Source organism: Heloderma suspectum, chromosome 7 (genome assembly GCF_057233095.1).
Source record: "Heloderma suspectum isolate Gila_16-S chromosome 7, 16-S_ref, whole genome shotgun sequence".
In the NCBI taxonomy this organism is placed as follows: Eukaryota; Metazoa; Chordata; class Lepidosauria; order Squamata; family Helodermatidae; genus Heloderma; species Heloderma suspectum.
The window spans coordinates 36,387,553-36,408,377 of record NC_139464.1 but is presented as its reverse complement, the minus strand read 5'-3'; the positions used below and the strand labels follow the sequence as shown (position 1 = coordinate 36,408,377).

The 20,825-nt window shown below is 44.3% G+C and overlaps 1 protein-coding gene across 1 annotated transcript in view; it reads left to right on the top strand.

Annotated features, from left to right (window-relative positions):
- The first annotated feature begins 2,619 nt into the window (after positions 1-2,619).
- The window catches only part of NUAK1 (NUAK family kinase 1), a 102,188-nt gene continuing 83,982 nt past the window's right edge, over positions 2,620-20,825 (top strand). Inside the window, exon 1 of the mRNA XM_084809660.1 lies at positions 2,620-3,891. Coding sequence (XP_084665786.1) covers positions 3,538-3,891 — 354 coding nt within the window. The 5' untranslated portion in view covers positions 2,620-3,537. The remainder of the gene's footprint in view (positions 3,892-20,825) is intronic.

Below are 20,825 nucleotides of genomic sequence, written 5' to 3'. Positions count from 1 at the left end.
CATACATGAGATAGTTAGCTGACTGTGCTTCAGAGAAATACTCAGTGGCATTCCCATTTCTAAAAAAAATCCTAGAAACATGATCTATGTATATGGCTTTCTTCACATGGAGCTTTTATCCTACAATTGAGCTTGCTCCTTCATGGAAGTTTGGGGGCTCTTTACATGACACCGAGAACCTCCAAGGTGTCTCCTGCACTACATGCCCTTTGTTCCATTTTTAAATAGATCACAAATAATGAGCTATCAAATTACCCCATTGTGTTCTGCTTGAGTTCCCTCTGTGAAAAGAGGAAAAGTAGCAAGACGAGGAGCAAGATCAATTAAAGATAATGGAAGACTCAGATATGGGGAGATTAGGGGGAAAAGCAAGCAGGTGAAAAAGGGAGTCGTGATCCTGCATTTAAAACGGAAGGAGAAAGCCCCATTTTAAACGCAGGATTTTAGGCTGGTGTAGAGATGCCCTATATCACAATGCATTTAGAAAGGGGAATAAAGCTGAGTGGCTAGTCGCACCTTGTTTATTGGAAGTCTTTGGCATGTTCTAAAACACATCTTCTGAGACAATATGTTGAAAAACCAGCTAACAGGATCATGTCATAGGATCCTCATATTGGTGTAAAGGGACAATAAGGTCACACATGACAATAAAAATGTCTCATGGTATTTGTTCTCATAGATGGACATTATTAATGTTAGAGATTAAGTGGAAGAGCAAGAGAGAAATTTTAAAATCAAAAGTACATTCTAGACAATGTTGATTCTAGCACTTCCAATGTCATATGTCATTTTAGTGTCATCTGTGAAGCCCGCACTCAGAGTCCCCTTTTACAGATGCTTAATCTCTATGCCAACATAGGAGTAGTTCCATCTGCATCTTGACTGGCAAACTAGCAGGCTGAATGGAGGATGAAGGAGAGTACACATTTTTGGATTTTGTTTTTCCAATTAAAATGCTTTCTTTTTCAAATCTTTGGACTTGTAAAACATGCAGAGTTCAGGACAAAGTGGTAGCCCATCCTGCAGGCCCAGAACATGATTTTATCTGCTTCCCTCACCACACCAACTTGTTACCAGTTCCTGTGATTTCAGTGGATTTAACTCTTTGTTAGACTGCAGCTATTGGCTTTTGCATTTAGAGCCTTTCTACACAAGGCTTTTATTGTGCACTTGGGATTCCTCACCCATGGTAGTTTGTGGGTCCTTTACATGACATTGTCAATCTTCAGAGCCTCTCCTGTGCTTTGCAACCATTATCACAGGTTTTTTCCTAACAAGAAAAGTCTGGGATTTTTCTCAGTGGCATTATAGAAGCCTCATGTATTTGTGCAACTCCACTATTCTACAGTGCCACCTAGTGGCTGTGTAATGGAACATATAGAAAAAAAAACCCTGGCAAAAAACACATGTAAGGGAGCCGAGCTTAATCCTTCTGCAAAGAATCTGGAAGCAGGCTTGGTAAAGGTGCAGGTTAAAAGCCCCATGTAGAAAAGCCCTTACAGTGAGGAATTCTGTCCTCCAAGTGACAAAGATAAAACTTTGAGGGGACACCCCCACCCCTACTCCACTTCCCAGAGACCTAAATCAAAGCAGAAGGTAATTCTGTATGATCAGTTTTTACTTTGGGGAGAGGAAAACTGTTAAATATTAACCAAGCAGGCTACACCTTCAAAACAGAAAACCGTATGGGAGGAGATTTGACAGCATTGGCACCAGAGTGGCATTGGCAGCAGGCGTTTTTTGGGCAATCCAAGAAAGGAGCAGGAGTGCCCATGGGCTAGAGGCAACACTACCTCTCTAATGTTGGATGGGGCTCCACATGCATAGCTGGGTACACTAGAGTGGGGACGTCATCATGAGTTTGGACTTGAATTGTGGCACATTTCCCCAAAAAGTTGACCAGCTCGACTTCTGACATTCCAGTGCATTTCCAGAGATGGCTGTGTCCAAAGTAGGGCTGGCCGTACCATTAGTGAGAGTGAGGAAGTTGCCTCAGGCAGCAGATTCTGGAAGGCAGCAGCAAGGCGTTGGAGGAGAGAGCTGTGTGCCCTGGGGCCTGCCATGCAGCCCCTAAGCTGCCTTTGGGTACAGTGGAGGGCGCTGTCCCATCCCCAGTCTCGAAGTAAGGTTCAACTGCCAGGCCAGCCGTTTTTTGTAGATGGAACGGGAAGGGGTGCCATCTTGTTCTTCGCCTCAGGCAGCAAAATGTCTTGGTCCAAAGTAATGCTCTTCTTCTGGGGAGAGAAGAGAAATCCATTAACAAAAAGCGACACTGAGCCTCACGGGTTTTACACGCAGTCCTCCCAATTCTGCCATGGAAATTACAGCTCACATGTGTCCACCGTGAAATCACAGGACTGGCACAGGCTGTGAGGCCCGTCGGACACACGCGCGCACGGGGGTGGGGTCCGCCCACAGCTCCTTCGACTGTTCTCATTGTGAAGGGAGGCCAGCCTGCTCCGAAGGAAAGGAGGCCCATCACCAGTCGCCCGTGCAGCCGCAGCGCTGCGAGGAAGAAAGCGAAATCCTGCGGGATAAAGGCCATCTGGCACCTCTAACCCCGAGCCTCCGCCTCTCCCCGCCTCCAAGCGGCGGCCGTTGCCCCGAGAGAGCCCGCCCAATTCTGAGGCACGGCTACAAGGAGGCGGGCGGGCGGGCGAAAGGACGGGGCGGCTCCCGTCTGCCGCAGCTCCGCTAGTCTCAGGGAGCGGCTCCCGCTCCGAGCCAAGCCCGGCCCCTTCTCAGCCCGGGCTCGGAGAGGGGGCAGCCCCGGCTCGCCCCCGCCTTCCTCCAGAGAGGGCCGGCGCTGAGGCGGGCATGGGACGCGCCGAGGCGGGGCGCGCCAGCCGCAGCTCCTCTCGCGGCCGAGTCAGCCGCGGCCTCGCTGACAGGAACGCGAAGAGAGCGCGAGAGAGGCTCCGCGCCGTTTTGCGCAGCCGCCGCCGGGCTCTGGCGCCGCCGCCGCCGCCGCCAAGCGGAGCCCTGAGAAGGAGGACACAGAACCGGCGGCGGGGAAGCCTGGCTTCAAAGGCCGGCCGCCTCGGCGGCGGGACGCTGTCGCGTTTTAATTCTGCAGCCCTTTCTTGAGGCAGCTGCGTCAGGCGGAGGAAGGCTCGGGCTCGCTCGGACGCGCCAGCCGGGGAAGGAAAGAGCCCGCGAGCGAGACAAGGAGGCTCCTCTCCCCCGCCCCGCCTCGCCTCGCCCCGCAGGGACACCCTCGCCTTCCACACACGCACGCATCCCGGGGTGTCGCCGGGACCCTGCAGCCCTCCTTGCCTCCGCTCGTCGCCCCTCCAGCTTCCCGCCTCCGTTGTTGCCACATGTATGTGACCAGGCACCGCTGGGGGTGAGGGGAGGGGAAAGCCGAGAGGCACCGTGCCTGCCCCGCCATTCCCCGCCTCTCCCCACCCTGCTTTTCCGCCCCGAAAAATGGGGCTGGGGCTGGCCCTGGCGGTGCACGCCTGAAGGGAGGGCCCCCGAGGCTCCTCCCGCGCTGCAAGAAGTGCCTCCTCGGCGCACACGCCGTGCGAGCAGGAGATGGATGGGACCGAGCTGGATGGCAGCCGCAGCGCAGAAGCCCCTCAGCAAGGCTGCCTGGCGGCTGCCGCTGCGACGAGTGAAGCAGCAGGCGAGGAACCCGCCGCCGCCGCCGCCGCACCCATGGAAGTGCCCACGGGGGAGGCTCCAGCCTCAAAGGCCACGGCTGCCTCGGCCCCCAAGGGTATCGTCTCTCCCACCGCAGCCCAGCAGGAACTGAAGAAGCAGCAGCAAGGTGTCAAGAGGCACCACCACAAGCACAACCTGAAGCATCGCTATGAGCTGCAAGAAACCCTGGGCAAGGGGACCTACGGCAAAGTCAAGAGGGCCATCGAGAGGTTTTCAGGAAGAGTGGTAAGGAACTTGTCGAAGGGTGGGCCTGGTGCTGCCGCAGATGCTCCAGGTCGAGAATTGTCATGACCGAAGCTTCTAACCCTCATGACGCGCTTTCTGGTGTGCGTCTCTTTACCGCAGGCTTCCCCAGCAGGGTGCCTTCCAGATGTGTCAGGCGACATCTCCCATCACCCCTGGCAGCACAACCCCAGCTTGTTGGCTGGGAATGGTGGGAGATACAGTCCAACACATCTGGAGGGCACCAGGTTGGGGAGGCTACATTATGGCATGCTCAAGCCTCAAAACTTGAAGCTGAATTTTCCTCTCCCCAGGGCTAAATGCATCTGAACTTTTGCTTTCTATTATCTCTGGTTGTAGCCTTCCCTTTGCCCATTGGATCCTGGATGCTTTCTATTCCCCCCCCCCCCCGTCTTCCATTTCTGAGTTTCAGGGTTCATTTGGGGTTGTTTGTGAAGTCTGAATTCCCCCAAAGTATTTGAAATCACAGTTTTATTTTGAACCATCCTCTTGTTGTAATTCAGTGCGTTTATAGAATTCAGGTGTAATATGCTGAGTTAGGAAAATAGAAATTGGCATAGTCTCCCACTCCACTAGCAGCTATCAGGCCTTTTATTGTTTGTTCAAAGTGTGGACATACAAAGTTCACTGGAAGATACCTTATTTTCTAGTAAGCTAAACAGAAAATGACCTTCAGGTTAAAGGTGTTTTTTTTTTTTTAAAAAAAAACACAACTTGTTACTGGTTTTGATGACATGAACTTTACTGCCCCCTATAAACAAACACAGGGATGTTGCTTCTCCTGCTTCATTGAGTTTTAGAGTTCACTTGGCTCATCTGTATCTTCTGGCTAACAACTAAACACAGCATTGTCCTGATGTTGCCCTGTATTGTAACTCCAGTCCAACTTTGTAGTTCTTTTATCATAAGACTCCTGAATAGCATAGGAGAACTCAGGTGCATGCATGAGGGTATTGTTTTCTTTATTGCCATGAATATCTGTTAGCGGGTCTGTGTGCCAGCATCAGTGGGTTCTGCATTTGAGTCAGTTATGCATGCACATATATTTTCTTAAGTGCTCCAAGCTTACATTTTTGTTTGAAATAAATCAATTGATCTGCAGTAGATTTGGTACAAGAGGAAGGCATAGTTCTAAGTGACTTACATTTATTGGTTAAATTTACTTTTCTTACCCTGCTCACTCAGCGAATATTTTGAGCCAGGGACTGAAGTAAGCAAGCAAATAACACAAAAAGTGTCCTGTCTGTGTGTGTGGTGTGATTATGTATTGGCAACCTCAACCATTGGACATTTAAGAGCTGCAGCTTTCCAGCCACATTATTTGTCAGTATAAAAAAAATATGTCTCAGTGCATTATGAAAAATAAATTTGAAGGTCCTTTGCGTACAGATGAGTTTTAAGGTTATATTATGTATTCTTTCATTTTATTAAATCATTAAGAGGATAGCTACATAGAAAGCTGAGATGAATGCACATGTTCAGTTTAAGTGCATTATTTTTTAAAGAGCACTGCCTGGACTGTGTCATAGTACATGAATTTCAAACTAGCAAAACGTCTAGGTTACATTATAGATTAAAACCTTACAATCTTAAATGTATAATTTCCAGGTTGTATTGTGTTCCTTTTCAATAACTCGGTATGTCTATATTTATTACTATTTTTAAAAACACACACTCTTGAATCTTGATTAGATTTGTTTTGAAATAGAAATGCAACTTGTATGCATAATTGCGGCTAAAGAGGCAAAATAGAGGAAAATAGAGTGAATGATCACTAAATGCAGTAGCAATGGTGTTTATAATCTGTCTACTCGTTTCTAGCATGAAAATGCTTGACTTAATTTCACATTGGCACAAGATAATGTTTACTTGTATTAAATATGGCAATGTGCTTTCCTTACCTCATCTCTAAAAGCACATAAATATCTCTGTGTATTGTCTGCTGCAATGAATTAGAACCAGTTGCTGTGTCTCCATGCTAGATATACACTGACTTCTTGAACAGTTTTCCTTTTTTTCCTAATCCTTAAAATGTAGAACTTATTTTTTTCACATAGGGCACTTCATACATAAAAGAAGAATGTTGTAAAAAAAGGTCTGGGCCAGCAGAGGCACAGAGAGTTCAGTTAGCATTTTCTTTCCTTTCTTTGTTCTGTTTCTGTTCTCCTTAGTCATCAGCATTTATGCCATCATTAAAAAGGTTTGAATAGATTGTAGACTGAGTCTGTACTGTGACCAGCAGAGGGGGTTCTTGGAGCAATGTGACAGGCATCATTCCTATCATGACTTCACAGCAAATTGTCAAATGAAGAGGAGCTAAGAATTAGAAATCCCAAGGTCACACTCCCACCTATGTCATTTGCTTGCTGTCATATTACTGGGTTAGCTAACCTTTTCCTACACAGCAGCATGTAAATATTTGGAGCCATATGGCAACAGCATGCAAACCTGGAGACATCCCTAGTAGTTCACCCTCTTGAAGTTATCTGCCCTAAAATATATTTATAAAACATTTATATTAACTAATTTTAATTTAGGCATGCAGCATTCTTGACTGATTAGTCAGATGCTGTCATAAAATGTGAGGTGTTGAGCTTACATTTTAAGCTTACAGAGCTTATATTTAGCTCTGGGGCAAATACTGTGACATCTGCAGGGTCTGCTGTTAATTTTGATATCAAATTGATGTAAATTTGAAGGATTTTCACCAGTGTCAATGGAACCATACTAATATAAACCCTACACAATTTGGTGAATAATGTGTTCCATTATGTTTTAATTGCATGAGCCTGCTTTAATTGAAGCCTGCTGTGAAATGTGTATTGTCTTACAAGAAAATAAGATTTTGAGTCTAGAATTATAATTTATGTGCATCCATAACCTTCTATTTTTTCTCTTCAACATGTGCTCACACATGTTGTGTTCCGGCCTGTGAAAATCCCAGGTGCCTCATTGCACAAGCTCCTAAAAATTAGACATTTGTATCTAGGAATTTGAAATATTTTTTCAGCTCTGTAAAGGCTAGTGTGTAAAAGTTTGATGCTTGCTTCTAGAAATCAGAAACACATTTCCAGCCTTAATTTATGTAATGGCTGTGAAACTGTGAGGTGGATTATATATATGTTATATTTAGTTTGTTGTTGGCAACGAATTATTATTTAAACTTGTTTACTTAATAATACAGCAGCTAAGGTTACGCTGTGCATTGCATGAAATACAAGGGCACGACCGCCCTGTATTGGGACAGCTACCATTTTAAACATTTGTTTGAACTTCCGAAGTGCAAATATCTATAAGTGCAAGGATAAAATGGTAAGAAAAGAAATCTAAATGCCAGACTTGCATTTAAACACTTGCCAGGCAGTCATATACACCAAGGAATTACATGCAGGCAAGAATAAATGTTTCAATCGGGCTACCAGAATCAGGGCTGAGTGCCTGGCTCACTCCTCCTCCTTTCACTTGTAGTTCCTGACCATGGCGATGATGCAGCCACTGGTGTCTGGGCTGGTAGTGCCCCCTCCCTGCTGCACAGGGATTTGTCCTAGTGCATAATGTGAGACTAACTTCTGAATAAGCCATGCATAGGATTAGTCTCAGTGAATACTTCTCTTGGTGTTTCTGCTTCTGCACTGTTCTCCATTCCTCAGGCCCATTTACAACTGGCTTCTCTATCTCACTCTCCATTTCTACTTCAGAAAGAACACAGGAAGCTACCTTATACTGCAAGCTTTTCTAGATGAGGCTTTTATTGTACGCTTGCTGTTCCTCATTCTTGGTTGTTTACGGTTGCTTTAGATGACATCATCATCCTCCAGTTACGCCCCTGTGTTTTCAAAGCATTTCGCAGGGGGTTTGGGGACAGGGAAAATCTGGTATTTTTTGGCATCAGAAGACAAAGCTCAATTCCTCATCAGTGTAGTTGCGTTATTCCGCTATACCACAGTGCTGCCTAAAGGTTACATAGTAGAAAGTATGAAATGGCAGGAAAGGGGAAAAAAACACATGTACAGATCCAATCTTAATTCTGCAAAGTATCCAGGAGCAGAAGCAGCAGGTTATACAGCCACATCTAGAAAAGCTCTGAGTCAGACCATAGGTTCATCTAACTCAGTTTTGTCTTCACTTACTGGCAGCTACTCTCTGGGGCTTCAAACAGGGGCCTTTCCCAGTCCTATCTGAAGATGCTGGGGATTGAATCTGAGACCCTCTGTATGCAAGACACATGCTCTGCCACTGAGCTATAATCCTTTAAAAATGCTGATAAAGATAAGGGCGCAGGGGGGAGAGACTGGAAATAAAGGGGAGTTGCTGCAAATAAAGACGAAAACCCTGGAGTGGATTTCTTTGGGAGAAAGGGAAAGACTGTGTCTCCTAGCTTTTTAATTTTGGTTTTGAAAACAGGTGGTTCTATTTTGTGCTCGGGTTTGCCAGGGAAGTGGCACAACGTTTACATTTCAGAAAAAGACCTACAGGGGCGTTGGGCTTATAGGGAACAATGCCATCTGCAGTATTAGCCCTTCTCTTTAATTCTGTGGGAGAAGCAGGCTGCCACTTTCTGGGTGGAAAGAGAAAGGTACTCTGCATCTGTTCAAATACACTTTTACTACATTTTTGCTGGCTACTAGAAATAATTTTTGACTGCTAAGCCTGGACATAATTTGTGGACCAAAATTGGCACAAACTACTTGAAGAATCAGTTCTCCAAGGAATTTGTGCCAATTTTACATAAGAATAAGAACAGTACGCGGAGAATAAATTTATTCCAGTGTTTACAGATATCTTCATAACTATGTTCTTCTAAAACTAATGTGGATACTTTTTTTTTTTTAGCAGAGTAACAGACACAGTTAAATTAGGGAAGAGAAAAATCACACACACACACACACACACACACACACTACAAAATTAAAAAGGAAGATTGAACTTGCCATATAAATATTCCAAATTAACTTCTCATTCTAAATCCATGTATCACATCTTCCAAAACCTGCAATGTGACATTTTGATAATTAACTTGCTTAGTCCAGTAATCAGTACATTTCTCCCAAGCTTCTAAAGAATACTTTTTCATTTGCTGACCAGCCCAAAGTGTTTTTTTTTTTAACTTATCTTATACAATAGTAGTCTATGCCAAATCTTCTTCCAATCCTGTATTGATGGTGGTGATTGTTTCTTCCAGTTTTTATCAATGAGAACCATTTGCATAATCCCCCACAATGCAGCATGGGTTGGTGTGTTGTCTGAACCAGGCATGTGGCAGGGTTTGGCTTCATACCCCCCCAAAAGCCCATGATGTGCAGTACAGGTTGCAGGGTGGGTACAAAACCGCTCTTGCTGCACCGTGCCCCCAGTTCAGATGATACGCCAATCCATGCTGCATCGTGAGGTACATGTAGGCTTGGCCTGCTTGAGGCTACGCTTTGGAGGTCCTGATAATAACAATGATTTTAGGTGGAAAAAAGAGCAGGACTAGAGTCCAGGCCCATTGCTCCAGATAATACTACCCTAATAGCAGATATTAACCAACTACCAATGATGCTAGACAGAGATCGCCTAGCCACAGTTATCCATGCTCTGATAACCTCTCATTTGGATTACTGCAATGCATTATACATGGGACTGCCTTTGAAAATGTTCCGGAAACTTCAGCTGGTCCAACACAGGGCACCAAGATTGTTAACAGGGACTGGCCAACATGATCATATCATGCCAGTACTTTCCCCACTGCACTGGCTGCCGGCCCCTTTCCGGGCCAGATTCAAAGTGCTGGTATTCAAAGGGTTGATCATGAGTTCACACACAGCCTCCCTCACTTTTCAAACAAGGCTCTCCAATCAGATTCACTGCAGCAGCCGTTGGGCCTATCTATATAAGGAGGTATGCTTGTGAGGGAGCCACCTCTCCAAGCGCGAGGAGCCCCAGTGACAAAGCGTCAGCAAACAAGTGAGTTAAGCAGCTGTGCAAATTTAGCAACAGAGCGAGGAAGCCAGGGCAGTGAACTCATTCCTCCCTATTCTGTACTCACAGAAAGTAACTGTAAACAAATAACTATAAATAATTTCCCCACCTTCTCGTAGGAAACCACTTAGTTTTCCAGGGAAAACACACCCAAATAAAAGACCAGTTATGAAGATAGAAAGCCAGCAAAGGGGTGGGGGCTATCCAGTGTATTGCACTGAGTGCCACATGTACAAGTATTTACCTGCTGGACAGAAGTCATGGTTATGTGCTTGGTGTAATGAGCTTGTGGCTCTCAGGGAACAAGTTCGTTCTCTTGAGACCAAAGTTGCTGACCTGGAGAAGCTAAGAGAGGCAGAGAGGTTGGTGGATGAGACCTTCAGGGACCCAATAGCTATGTCCAACTCCCAGGGTGACAGCTCCTCTGCTGTCCCAGAGAATACGGGTCTCGGGGAAGGAGGGCGTCATTCTGAGGAAGAGAGAAATGATCCCTTAGAAGGGACCCATTCCTCAGAAGAAGAACAAATATCCTCTCGCACTGAGGATGTGCCTCCAGGGGGAAGGGGGGCTTATGATAGTGGGAGATTCAATTATTGGATACACTGACAGCTGGGTTTGTGATGGGCGTGTAGACCGCATAGTGAATTGCCTGCCTGGTGTGAAGGGTGCGGATATCACATGCCTTCTAGATAGCCTAGTAGATAGTGCTGGGGTGGAGTCAGTGGTCGTGGTCCGTGCTGGTACCAACAGTGCGGGGAAATGTAGTCGTGAGGTCCTGGAAGCCAAATTTAGGTTGCTAGGTGGGAGGTTGAAATCCAGGACCACCAATGTGACTTTCTCTGAAATGCTACCTGTTCTATGCGCAGGGCCAGCTAGACAGGCGAAGCTGAGGAGTCTCAATGCATGGATAAGACGGTGGTGCAGGGAGGAGGGGTTCAGATTTGTTAGGCACTGGGGAATGTTTTGGGACAAGGGCCTGTACAAGAGGGGCAGATGCCACTTGAACCAAAATGGAACCAGACTGCTAGCGCTAAACATAAAAAGCGTGGCAGAGCAGCTTTTAAACTAAACCCTGGGGGAAAGCCCACAGGAGCTGGGAAGCATTCGGTTCGGGTTAAATCATCCCAAACGGATGAAGACAAAAATGTTTTTTGATTGCTCAGATATAGAAGGGGAGGAAATAGGCCAGGAGTACATGGTAGAACTCCTTCATGGATCACTGCCTTGTTGTGGCGAAGGGGCTTGCGTAACTCAGTGAAGCCATAAGCTATGCCGTGCATGGCCACCCAAGACCGACAGGTCATGGCAGAGAGTTCTGACAAAATGTGGTCCACTGGAGAAGGAAATGGCAACCCACTCCAGTATTCTTGCCAAGAAAACCCCATGGAACGTATCACAAGGCTAAAAGATATGACGCTGGAAGATGAGCCCCTCAGGTCGGAAGGTGTCCAATATACTACTGGGGAAGAGCAGAGGGAATTTCCAAGTAGTGTCAGAAAGAGTGAAGTGGCTGGGCCAAAGCCGAAAGGACACTCAGCTGTGGATGTGTCTGGTGGTGAAAAGAAAATCCGATGCTGTAAAGAACAATATTGTTTAGGAACCTGGAATGTCAGATCAATGAATCAAGGTAAGCTAGAGGTGGTCAAACATGAGATGGCAAGATTGAACATCGACATCTTGGGAATCAGCGAACTAAAATGGACAAGCATGGGCGAATTTAATTCAGGTGACCATTATATCTACTACTGTGGGCAAGAATCCCTTAGAAGAAATGGAGTAGCACTCATAGTCAACAAAAGGGTGGGAAAAGCAGTACTGGGGTACAATCTCAAAAACGATAGAATGATTTCAGTACGAATCCAAGGCAAGCCATTCAACATCACAGTAATTCAAGTCTATGCCCCAACCACTGATACTGCAGAAGCTGAGGTTGATCGGTTCTATGAAGACCTACAACACCTTCTAGAACTAACACCAAAAAAAGATGTCCTTTTCATCATAGGGGATTGGAATGCTAAAGTAGGAAGTCAAGAAATCACCGGGATAACAGGCAAGCATGGCTTTGGTGTACAAAATGAAGCAGGACAAAGGCTAATAGAGTTTTGCCAAGAGAACACGCTGATCATAGCAAACACTCTTTTCCAACAGCACAAGAGGCGACTCTACACATGGACATCACCAGATGGTCAATATCGAAATCAGATTGATTATGTCCTTTGTAGCCAAAGATGGAGAAGCTGTATACAGTCAGTCAAAACAAGACCTGGAGCTGACTGTGGCTCAGATCATGAGCTTCTTGTTGCAAAATTTCAGCTTAAATTGAAGAATGTAGGGAAAACCACTAAACCATTCAGGTATGACCTCAATCATATCCCTTAGGAATATACGGTGGAGGTGAGGAATAGATTTAAGGGATTAGACCTGATAGACAGAGTGCCTGAGGAACTATGGACGGAGGTCCGTAACATTGTTCAGGAGGCAGCAACGAAATCCATCCCAAAGATAAAGAAATGCAAGCAACAAAGTGGCTGTCTGATGAGGCTTTACAAGTAGCTGAGGAAAGAATGGAAGCGAAAAGCAAGGGAGAAAGGGGAAGATATATCCAACTGAATGCAGAGTTCCAGAGAATAGCAAGGAGAGACAAGAAGGCCTTCTTAAATGAACAATGCAAAGAAATCAAGGAAAACAATAGAATGAGAAAGACTAGAGATCTTTTCAAGAAAATCGGAGCTATCAAGGGAACGTTTTGTGCAAAGACGGGCATGATAAAGGACAAAGAAGGCAGGGACCTAACAGAAGCAGATGAGATTAAGAAGAGGTGGAAAGAATACACAGAAGAACTATACAGGAAAGATCTGAAAGTCCCTGATAGCCATGTTAGTGTGGTCACTGAACTTGAGCCGGACATCCTCGAGAGTGAAGTCAAGTGGGCCTTAGGAAGCATTAGTAACAACAAAGCTAGCGGAGATGACAGTATTCCAGCTGAGCTATTTAAGATCCTAAAAGATGATGCTGTTAAAGTGCTGCACTCAATATGCCAACACATTTGGAACACTCAACAGTGGCCACAAGACTGGAAAACGTCAGTTTACATTCCAATTCCAAAGAAGGGCAATGCCAAAGAGTGTTCAAACTACTGCACAATTGCGCTCATTTCACATGCCAGCAAGGTTATGCTCAAAATCCTACAAGCTAGGCTTCAGCAGTATGCAAACCAAGAACTACCGGAAGTACAAGCGGGGTTTAGAAGAGGCAGAGGAACTAGAGATCAAATCGCCAACATTCGCTGGATCATGGAGAAAGCAAGAGAATTCCAGATAAACGTCTATTTCTGCTTCATTGACTATGCTAAAGCCTTTGATTGTGTGGATCACAACAAACTGTGGCAAATTCTTAAAGAGATGGGAGTACCAGACCACCTTACCTGTCTCCTGAGAAACCTGTACGAGGGTCAAGAAGCAACAGTAAGAACCGGACATGGAACAACCGATTGGTTCAAAATTGGGAAGGGAGTATGACAAGGCTGCATATTGTCGCCCTGCTTATTTAACTTATATGAAGAGTACATCATGAGGAACGCCGGGTTGGATGAATCACAGGTTGGAATTAAGATTGCCGGGAGAATTATCAACAACCTCAGATCTGCAGATGATACCAGTCTAATGGCAGAAAGCGAAGAGGATCTAAAGAGCCTCTTGTTGAGGGTGAAAGTGGAGAGTGCAAAAGCTGGTTTGAAACTCAACATTAAAACAACTAAGATCATGGCATCTGGCCCCATCACTTCCTGGCATATAGAAGGGGAAAAAATGGAAGCAGTGATAGATTTTACTTTCTTGGGCTCCAAGATCACCGCAGACGGTGACTGTAGCCATGAAATTAAAAGACGCTTGCTCCTTGGGAGGAAAGCTGTGGCACACCCAGACAGCATAGTAAGAAGCAGAGACATCACCTTGCCGACAAAGGTCTGTCTAATCAAAGCTACGGTTTTCCCAGTAGTAATGTATGGCTGTGAGAGCTGGACTATAAGGAAGGCTGAGTGCTGAAGAATGGATGTTTTCGAGCTGTGGTGCTGGAGAAGACTCTTACGAGTCCCCTGGACAACAAGGAGGTCAAATCAGTCCATCCTAAAGGAAATCAACCCTGAGTGCTCATTGGAAGGACAGATACTGAAGCTGAAGCTCAACTATTTTGGCCACCTAATGCGAAGAGAAAACTCTCTGGTAAAGACCCTGATGCTGGGAAAGACTAAAGGCAAAAGGAGAAGGGGACAGCAGAGGATGAGATGTCTAGATAGCATCACTGATACAATGAATATGGACTTGAGCACGCTCCGGGAGAGAGCGCAGGACAGGAAGACCTGGTGTGCTATGGTCCAAGGGGTCACGAAGAGTCAGACGCGACTGAACAACTGAACAACAACAACATGGTGGAACATAATAGCCAATCAAAAGGGCCAACGTCCCACAGGAAAAGATGCACATGTAAGAGGCATCTGGGGAGTGATAATGTGTATAGGTGTTTTTATGCAAATGCTAGAAGCCTCCAAGCCAAAGTGGGAGAGCTGGAGTGCTTGATTTTAAAGGAAAACCTGGATATAGTGAGAATTACGGAAACATAGTGGAGTGAAGAGAACCAGTGGGATATGGTCATCTCTGGATATAAACTCTATAGGAAGGACAGGGAAGGGCATACTGGGGGAGGTGTTGCCCTGTTCGTCAAAGAGAGCATAGTGTTGAGCAGACTAGAACACCTAAATGGGCTCTTCCACAGAAGCACTGTGGGTGACAATACCAGGCTCCAAAACTAATTTAGTGCAGGAACATACTATCAGCCCCCAGAGCAGAATGCTCAGAGTGACCTTGAGATGGAAAACGAAATCAGGGAGGCCTCCAAACATGGGAGTGTTGTAATAATGGGCGACTTCAGTTACCCCCACATGTTCCAGCCATGACAAAGAGGTATAATTTCTTGATGCCCTAAATGATTGTGCCCTAGAACAGTTGGTCATGGAAACGACCAGAGGGGAGGCGACCTTGGATTTAATCTTAAGTGGTGTCACCCAGAACCTAGTATGAGATGTAAATGTTGTTGAACCAGTTGGAAACAGTGATCACAGTGTTATCAGATTTAACATATATTTAAGTGGAAAGTTGCCCAGGAAGTCCAACACAGTCACATTTGACTTCAAAAGCGGAAACTTCTCTAAAATTAAGGAACTGGTGAAAAGGAAGTTAAAAAGGGGAGTCAGGAGGATTAAATCCCTTCAAAATGTTTGGAGATTACTCAAAACCACAATAATAGGAGCCCAGCTAAAATGGATATCACAGGTTAGGATAGGTAGCACCAGGTCATGTCGCTGGCATGGTTAACGTGATGCTGCTGGCATGGTTAATGAGCCGTGTTAACGGAGCTATTAGAGAAAAGAGAGCTTCCTTCAGAAAATGGAAGTCTTGTCCAAGTGAGGAAAACAAAAGGAAGCACAAGCTTGCACAAAGGCGATGCAAGCAGACAATAAGAGATGCAAAAAAGCATTTTGAAGAGCATATCGCTAACAACATCAAGGCAAATAATAAAGAATTCTTTAAATATATCAGAAGCAGAAAACCAGCTAGGGGGTCAGTTGGACCCTTGGATGACAATGGAGTTAAAGGAGTACTGAAGGAAGACAAGGAGATTGCAGAGAAGCTGAATGAATTCTTGTCATCCATCTTTACTGCAGGACAGATACCTGTGCCTGAACTGATGTTTTTAGGACGGGAGTCTGAGGAACTGAGGCAAATAGTGGCAACAAAAGATGAAGTTCTCAACCTTACTAATAAATTGAAAGCAAATAAATCACCGGGCCCAATGGTATCCAGCTTAGAATTCTCAAATAACTCAAACATGACATTGCTGATCTTCTGACCAAAGTATGCAACATTTCCCTAAGATCAGCCTCTATACCAGAGGACTGGAAGATGGCCAATATAAAACCAGTTTTCAAAAAGGGATCCAGGGGGGGATCTGGTTAATTGCAGGTCATTTAGCTTAATGTCTGTTCCGGGTAAATTGCTCGAAGGCATTATTAAAGATAAAATTAGTAAGCATATAGAAGGACAAGCCCTGCTAAAAAAAGAATCAAGATGGCTTCTGCAAAGGTAAGTTCTGTCTCACTAACCTTTTAGAGTTCTTTGAGAGTGTCAATAACCATGTAGATGGGGTGATCTGGTAGAGACTGTTTACTTGGACTTCCAAAAGGCTTTTGACAAAGTCCCTCACCAAAGACTCCTGAGCAAACTTAGCAGTCATGGAATAAGAGGACAGGTCCTCTTATGGATCAGTAACTTGCTAAAGAATAGAAAGCAGAGAGTAGGAATAAATGGTAAATTCTCTCAATGGAGGGAAGTTAATAGTGGGGTCCCACAGGGATCTGTATTAGGACCAGTGCTTTTCAACCTGTTCATAAATGATCTGGAATTAGGAGTGAGCAGTGAAGTGGCCAAGTTTGCAGATGACACCAAATTATTTAGGGTGGTTAAAACAAAAGAGGGATTGTGAAGAGTTCCAAAAGGATCTCTCCAAACTGGGAAAATGGGCATCTAAATGGCAAATGCAGTTCAATGTAAGCAAGTGTAAAGTGATGCATGTTGGGGCAAAAAAATCCCAATTTCATGTATAGTCTAATGTGATCTGAGCTAGTGGTGACCGACCAAAAAAGAGATCTTGGGGTTGTGGTGGACAGCTTAGTGAAGATGTCAACCTGGTGTGTGGCTGCTGTAAAAAAGGCAAACTCCATGTTAGGCATAATTAGAAAAGGAATTCAGAATAAAACTGCCAATATCATACTGCCCCTATACAAATCTATGGTGCGACCACACTTGGAATACTGTGCCCAGTTCTGGTTACCACACCTAAAAAAAGATATTGTATTGCTGGAACAAGTGTAGAAAAGGGCAACTAAAATGATCAAGGGGCTGGAGCAGCTCCCCTATGAGAGATGGTTACAACAGCTGGGATTGTTTAGCTTGGAAAAAAGGAGGGTAAGGGGAGACATGATAGAAGTCTACAAAATTATGCACGGTGTGGAGAATGTGGATAGGGAGACATTTTTCTCCCTCTCAGAATACTAGAACCTGCGGTCATCCCATGAAGCTGACTGGTGGGAGATTTAGGACAGATAGAAGGAAGTACTTCTTCACACAGCGCATAGTTAAACAATGGAATTCACTGCCACACAGTAGTTTGGATGGCTTTGAAAGGGGGTTGGACAAATTCTTGGAGGAAAAGGCTATTAATGGCTACTAGCCCTGATGGCTATGTGCTATCTCCAGTACCAGCGGCAGTGAGCCTATGTACACCACTAGCTGGGAAACATGGGTGGGAGGGTGCTGTTGCGCTCATGCCCTGCTTGTGGGTTTCCTGTGGGCAGTTGGTTGGCCACTTGAGTGAACAGAATGCTGGACTAGATGGACCCTTGGTCTGATCCAGCATGGCTCTTCTTATGTTCTTATGTATTAACATTCAAAACCCTGAACAGCTTGGTGCCAGGTTATCTGAAGGATTGCCTCCTCCCATATGTACCTGCCTACACACTAATATCATCTTCAAGGGTCCTTCTCCAGGAGCCCCTGCTAAAAGAGATAAGGCAGGTGGCTACCAGGAAAAGGGCATTTTCTGCTGTGGCACCCCGGCTGTGGAACGAACACCCTAGAAAGGTTCTCCTGGCATGTACGTTGCACTCTTTCCTGTGCCTGGTGAAGACCTTTTTGTTTTCCCAGGTATTTTTAGCATTTTAGCATTCCATTTTTTAGCTCTGCTGTCTTAAATCCGCTATTGCATTTTAAATATCTGCACTGCTGCTTTTTTTACTCTGGTCGTATTTTTATTCTATAGTTTTAATCTATTATAGATTATATTGTATTTTCTGTTTTATTTTTGTGGTTTAATTTTGTGAACCACCCAGAGAGCTTTGGCTATTGGGCAGTATAAAAATGAAATAAATGAATGAATAAATGAATGAATAAATAATGCAAATGGCAGTTGTGTGCACAATATTTCCTATATGTCCTAGAAATTTACTTAACTTATGTGGTATTATTGTTGCAAGTCCACTTAAGAGGAGGGTGGAAGGTTCAAGCAGTAATTTATAGCTTGTTATCTTTTAAATAATATCAATAGCAGTGCTCAAAACTTTTTAATAGATTTACATTCCCACCATGTATACCTAAAATCTGCTTTATCAGACATACATCTCCAGCAGTAAGCATGTATCAAATGATCAAATTACATATATTTTGTACCGTATAGGGAGTGCATAATCATAAATAAAAGATTTTATAGGAATTCTCTTTAGCAGCAATATTCATAGCATAACTCAGTCCTTCCTGACAAATTATCTTCCATCGTTCTGAGATACTAATCTAAAAACATTTCCCCCATCTATTCTTAATAACTACTTCAACATCTTGTAGATCAGATAACATTTTGTACATCTTTGGTAATAATCTCTTTTGGCCTTTATAATTAATATAGATTCAAATTTTGTGAGTCATCTAAACAATATGTGATACATTCTTGAGTTTACTGCGTTGCAGATTGGATCAAGGAATGGGACTAGGCTATAGCTCATCATGAACTGCATGCAGCAATCCCAGGCTTTTTAAAAGGAAACGAATTGCATAAACATATGTGTTTCTAATTTGTGTGATAGTGTGTGTTGTTACAATACATCTGTGCATTTTCCTTGTGTGTGTGCACATGCTTTGTAGCTTAGAGTCACATTCCACATATTTGGAAGCCTACATGCAATGGAAGAAAATCTTCAGAAAGTTTGACAGCACTATAATGCAGAAGAGTGTTGTATTCAAGCTTCGCACAAGAGAAGTTGGCCAGCCCCAGACAAGGACTTTTAGATTTTACAGTCAGGACTGTTAATATGCAGTTCTTTGTGCATGAAATGTTAAAATAGAACAATTAATTTCTTGTTGAATTGAAAGCTGTTTTGTAAATTAAAAAATTGGTTTGGACTTTAAAGTTTTTCTTTTTAAAGAGAAATCACTGTGCATGATGGAGTGTTGTCTGGGGCATTTTGACTTGTCATATGTCATATGTAAGCAGACTGAGAGCATGTTCCTATCTAGAGTGAAAAAGGTTCTTGGAAGAGCTGAAAATTATTTCCCAAGTACCTCTTTAAGTTGCCTCTTTGACTTATCAGTACAATTATAAATCAAGATAGAAGAGTTCTGTCTTTTTGGAGCTCAATAATTTTGGCCCTGAACATTACCTTGTATTTGGCAGAATCTTTAAATAACCTTTTCACTGCACACCAAACTGGCTGCTGTACTATGCTGTGATGATAATTTCAGACACAAATGTTTCATGTAGCTTTGTTTCAATAAGGTCCCTGTTAAGAGTGTCATATTAGATATTTTATGGCATTATCACCCTTGTTGGCAACTTCACATGACATGTCAGAAAACTGGTTTCTGTGTTCTAGTATGATTTCTTTAGTCTTTGAAACATTGGTGAATCCTGTGGAGAGTAGCAGTGGAGTGTCTTTGGGGGAGGAGAAAAGAGCATACAGGGCCTGGGATTCTAGAGCAGGGGTGTACAACCCATAGCCCGTGAGCATCATGTGGCCCTCAGTTGTGGGCTGTGTAGCCCCACCCACTTTTTTTCCTGGAGCCCAGCTAATCAGTTGGGCTTCAGGGAAAAGATAAGCAGCACTGGGAACATGGATAGGGAGGAGGCGTTCTTCAGTGTTAAGCAGGGAAATCCCATTCCTATTTCCAATCAGTGACTGGAGATACAAGCCATTTCAAGGCATTTCAAGTTTAAATATTCTGCTCTTTATTGGAGATAAAAACAGGGTTTCCCAGCTTAGTGCTGAAGAAAGCCTCCCGCCCATGACTCCAATGTCTACTTCTGAGTAGACATGCATATAACTGAGCTGTGCTTTGCATGCCTGAAACCCATTGTGGTGGAAATCTGGACTACTTACTAGAATTTAGAGCAGGGGTCCCCAACCTTTTTGGACCCATGGGCACATTTGGGAATTTGGGAAACTGCTGTGGGCATCACCACAAAATGGCTCCCATGGAGGATGTGGCTAGTCACATAACGGCTGCCGTGGGGGCCTGGCTAGTCAAGAAGTGGAGAAGGGGAGAGAAATAGCAAGGCTAGAGGCTAGGAGGGAGGGGGAAATGAAAGAGTTGCTTCCTAGACCATCCAGTTTTCGTCTGTCTACACAGACCTCTTTGCTTGCTTTCTCTCTTTCTCTCTCTCCTCAGCCTCTAGCCTTGCTATTTCTCTCCCCCAACCCCTTTTCTTGCTATTTCTCCTTTCCTAGCCTCTAGCATTGCTCTTTCTCTCCCACTCACCCCTTTCTCTTGCTGTTTCTCTCCACTACCAGCCTCTAGTTTAGCTATTTCTCTCACCCCCACCTCTTTACTTTGCTGTTTCTCCCCGCTCCTAGCCTCTAGCCTCGTTCTTCTTTCCCCTCTACCCCTTTGCCTTGCTTTCTCTTCCTGCCCATTGAACAGCTGACCAGAAGCAAATTAAGGAACAAGAGGAAGAACCTGGTGCCCTAACATTTTTCAATTTTTTATTAATTTTGTTTTTGATGGGGGAAGGGAATGAAGAGCTTTGGGAGCAGCCACAGTGTTGGAGACCCCTGATTTAGAGGAACCTGGGCTACTCACTTCTTGCATTGTTATCAGGTCCTTTTTTACATTTGCTAACATACTAAAATGTTTGCATTATTTGATTTTTTTGAACTTCACAAATGTTGTTTTAAAACTGCACTTTTTCTCGAGAACTGCACATTTTGTGTCTGGTTGCATGTTAAAAGAAAACCCCTGCGGTAATCAAGTGATTGAAATGTAGTTTTTGCTTCCGCATGAAAGTGGGTGGCTGAGACAGAAAAAAATGCAGGAGGATGTTGCAACATTGGGATCTCAATTTTGCATTGGACGGAA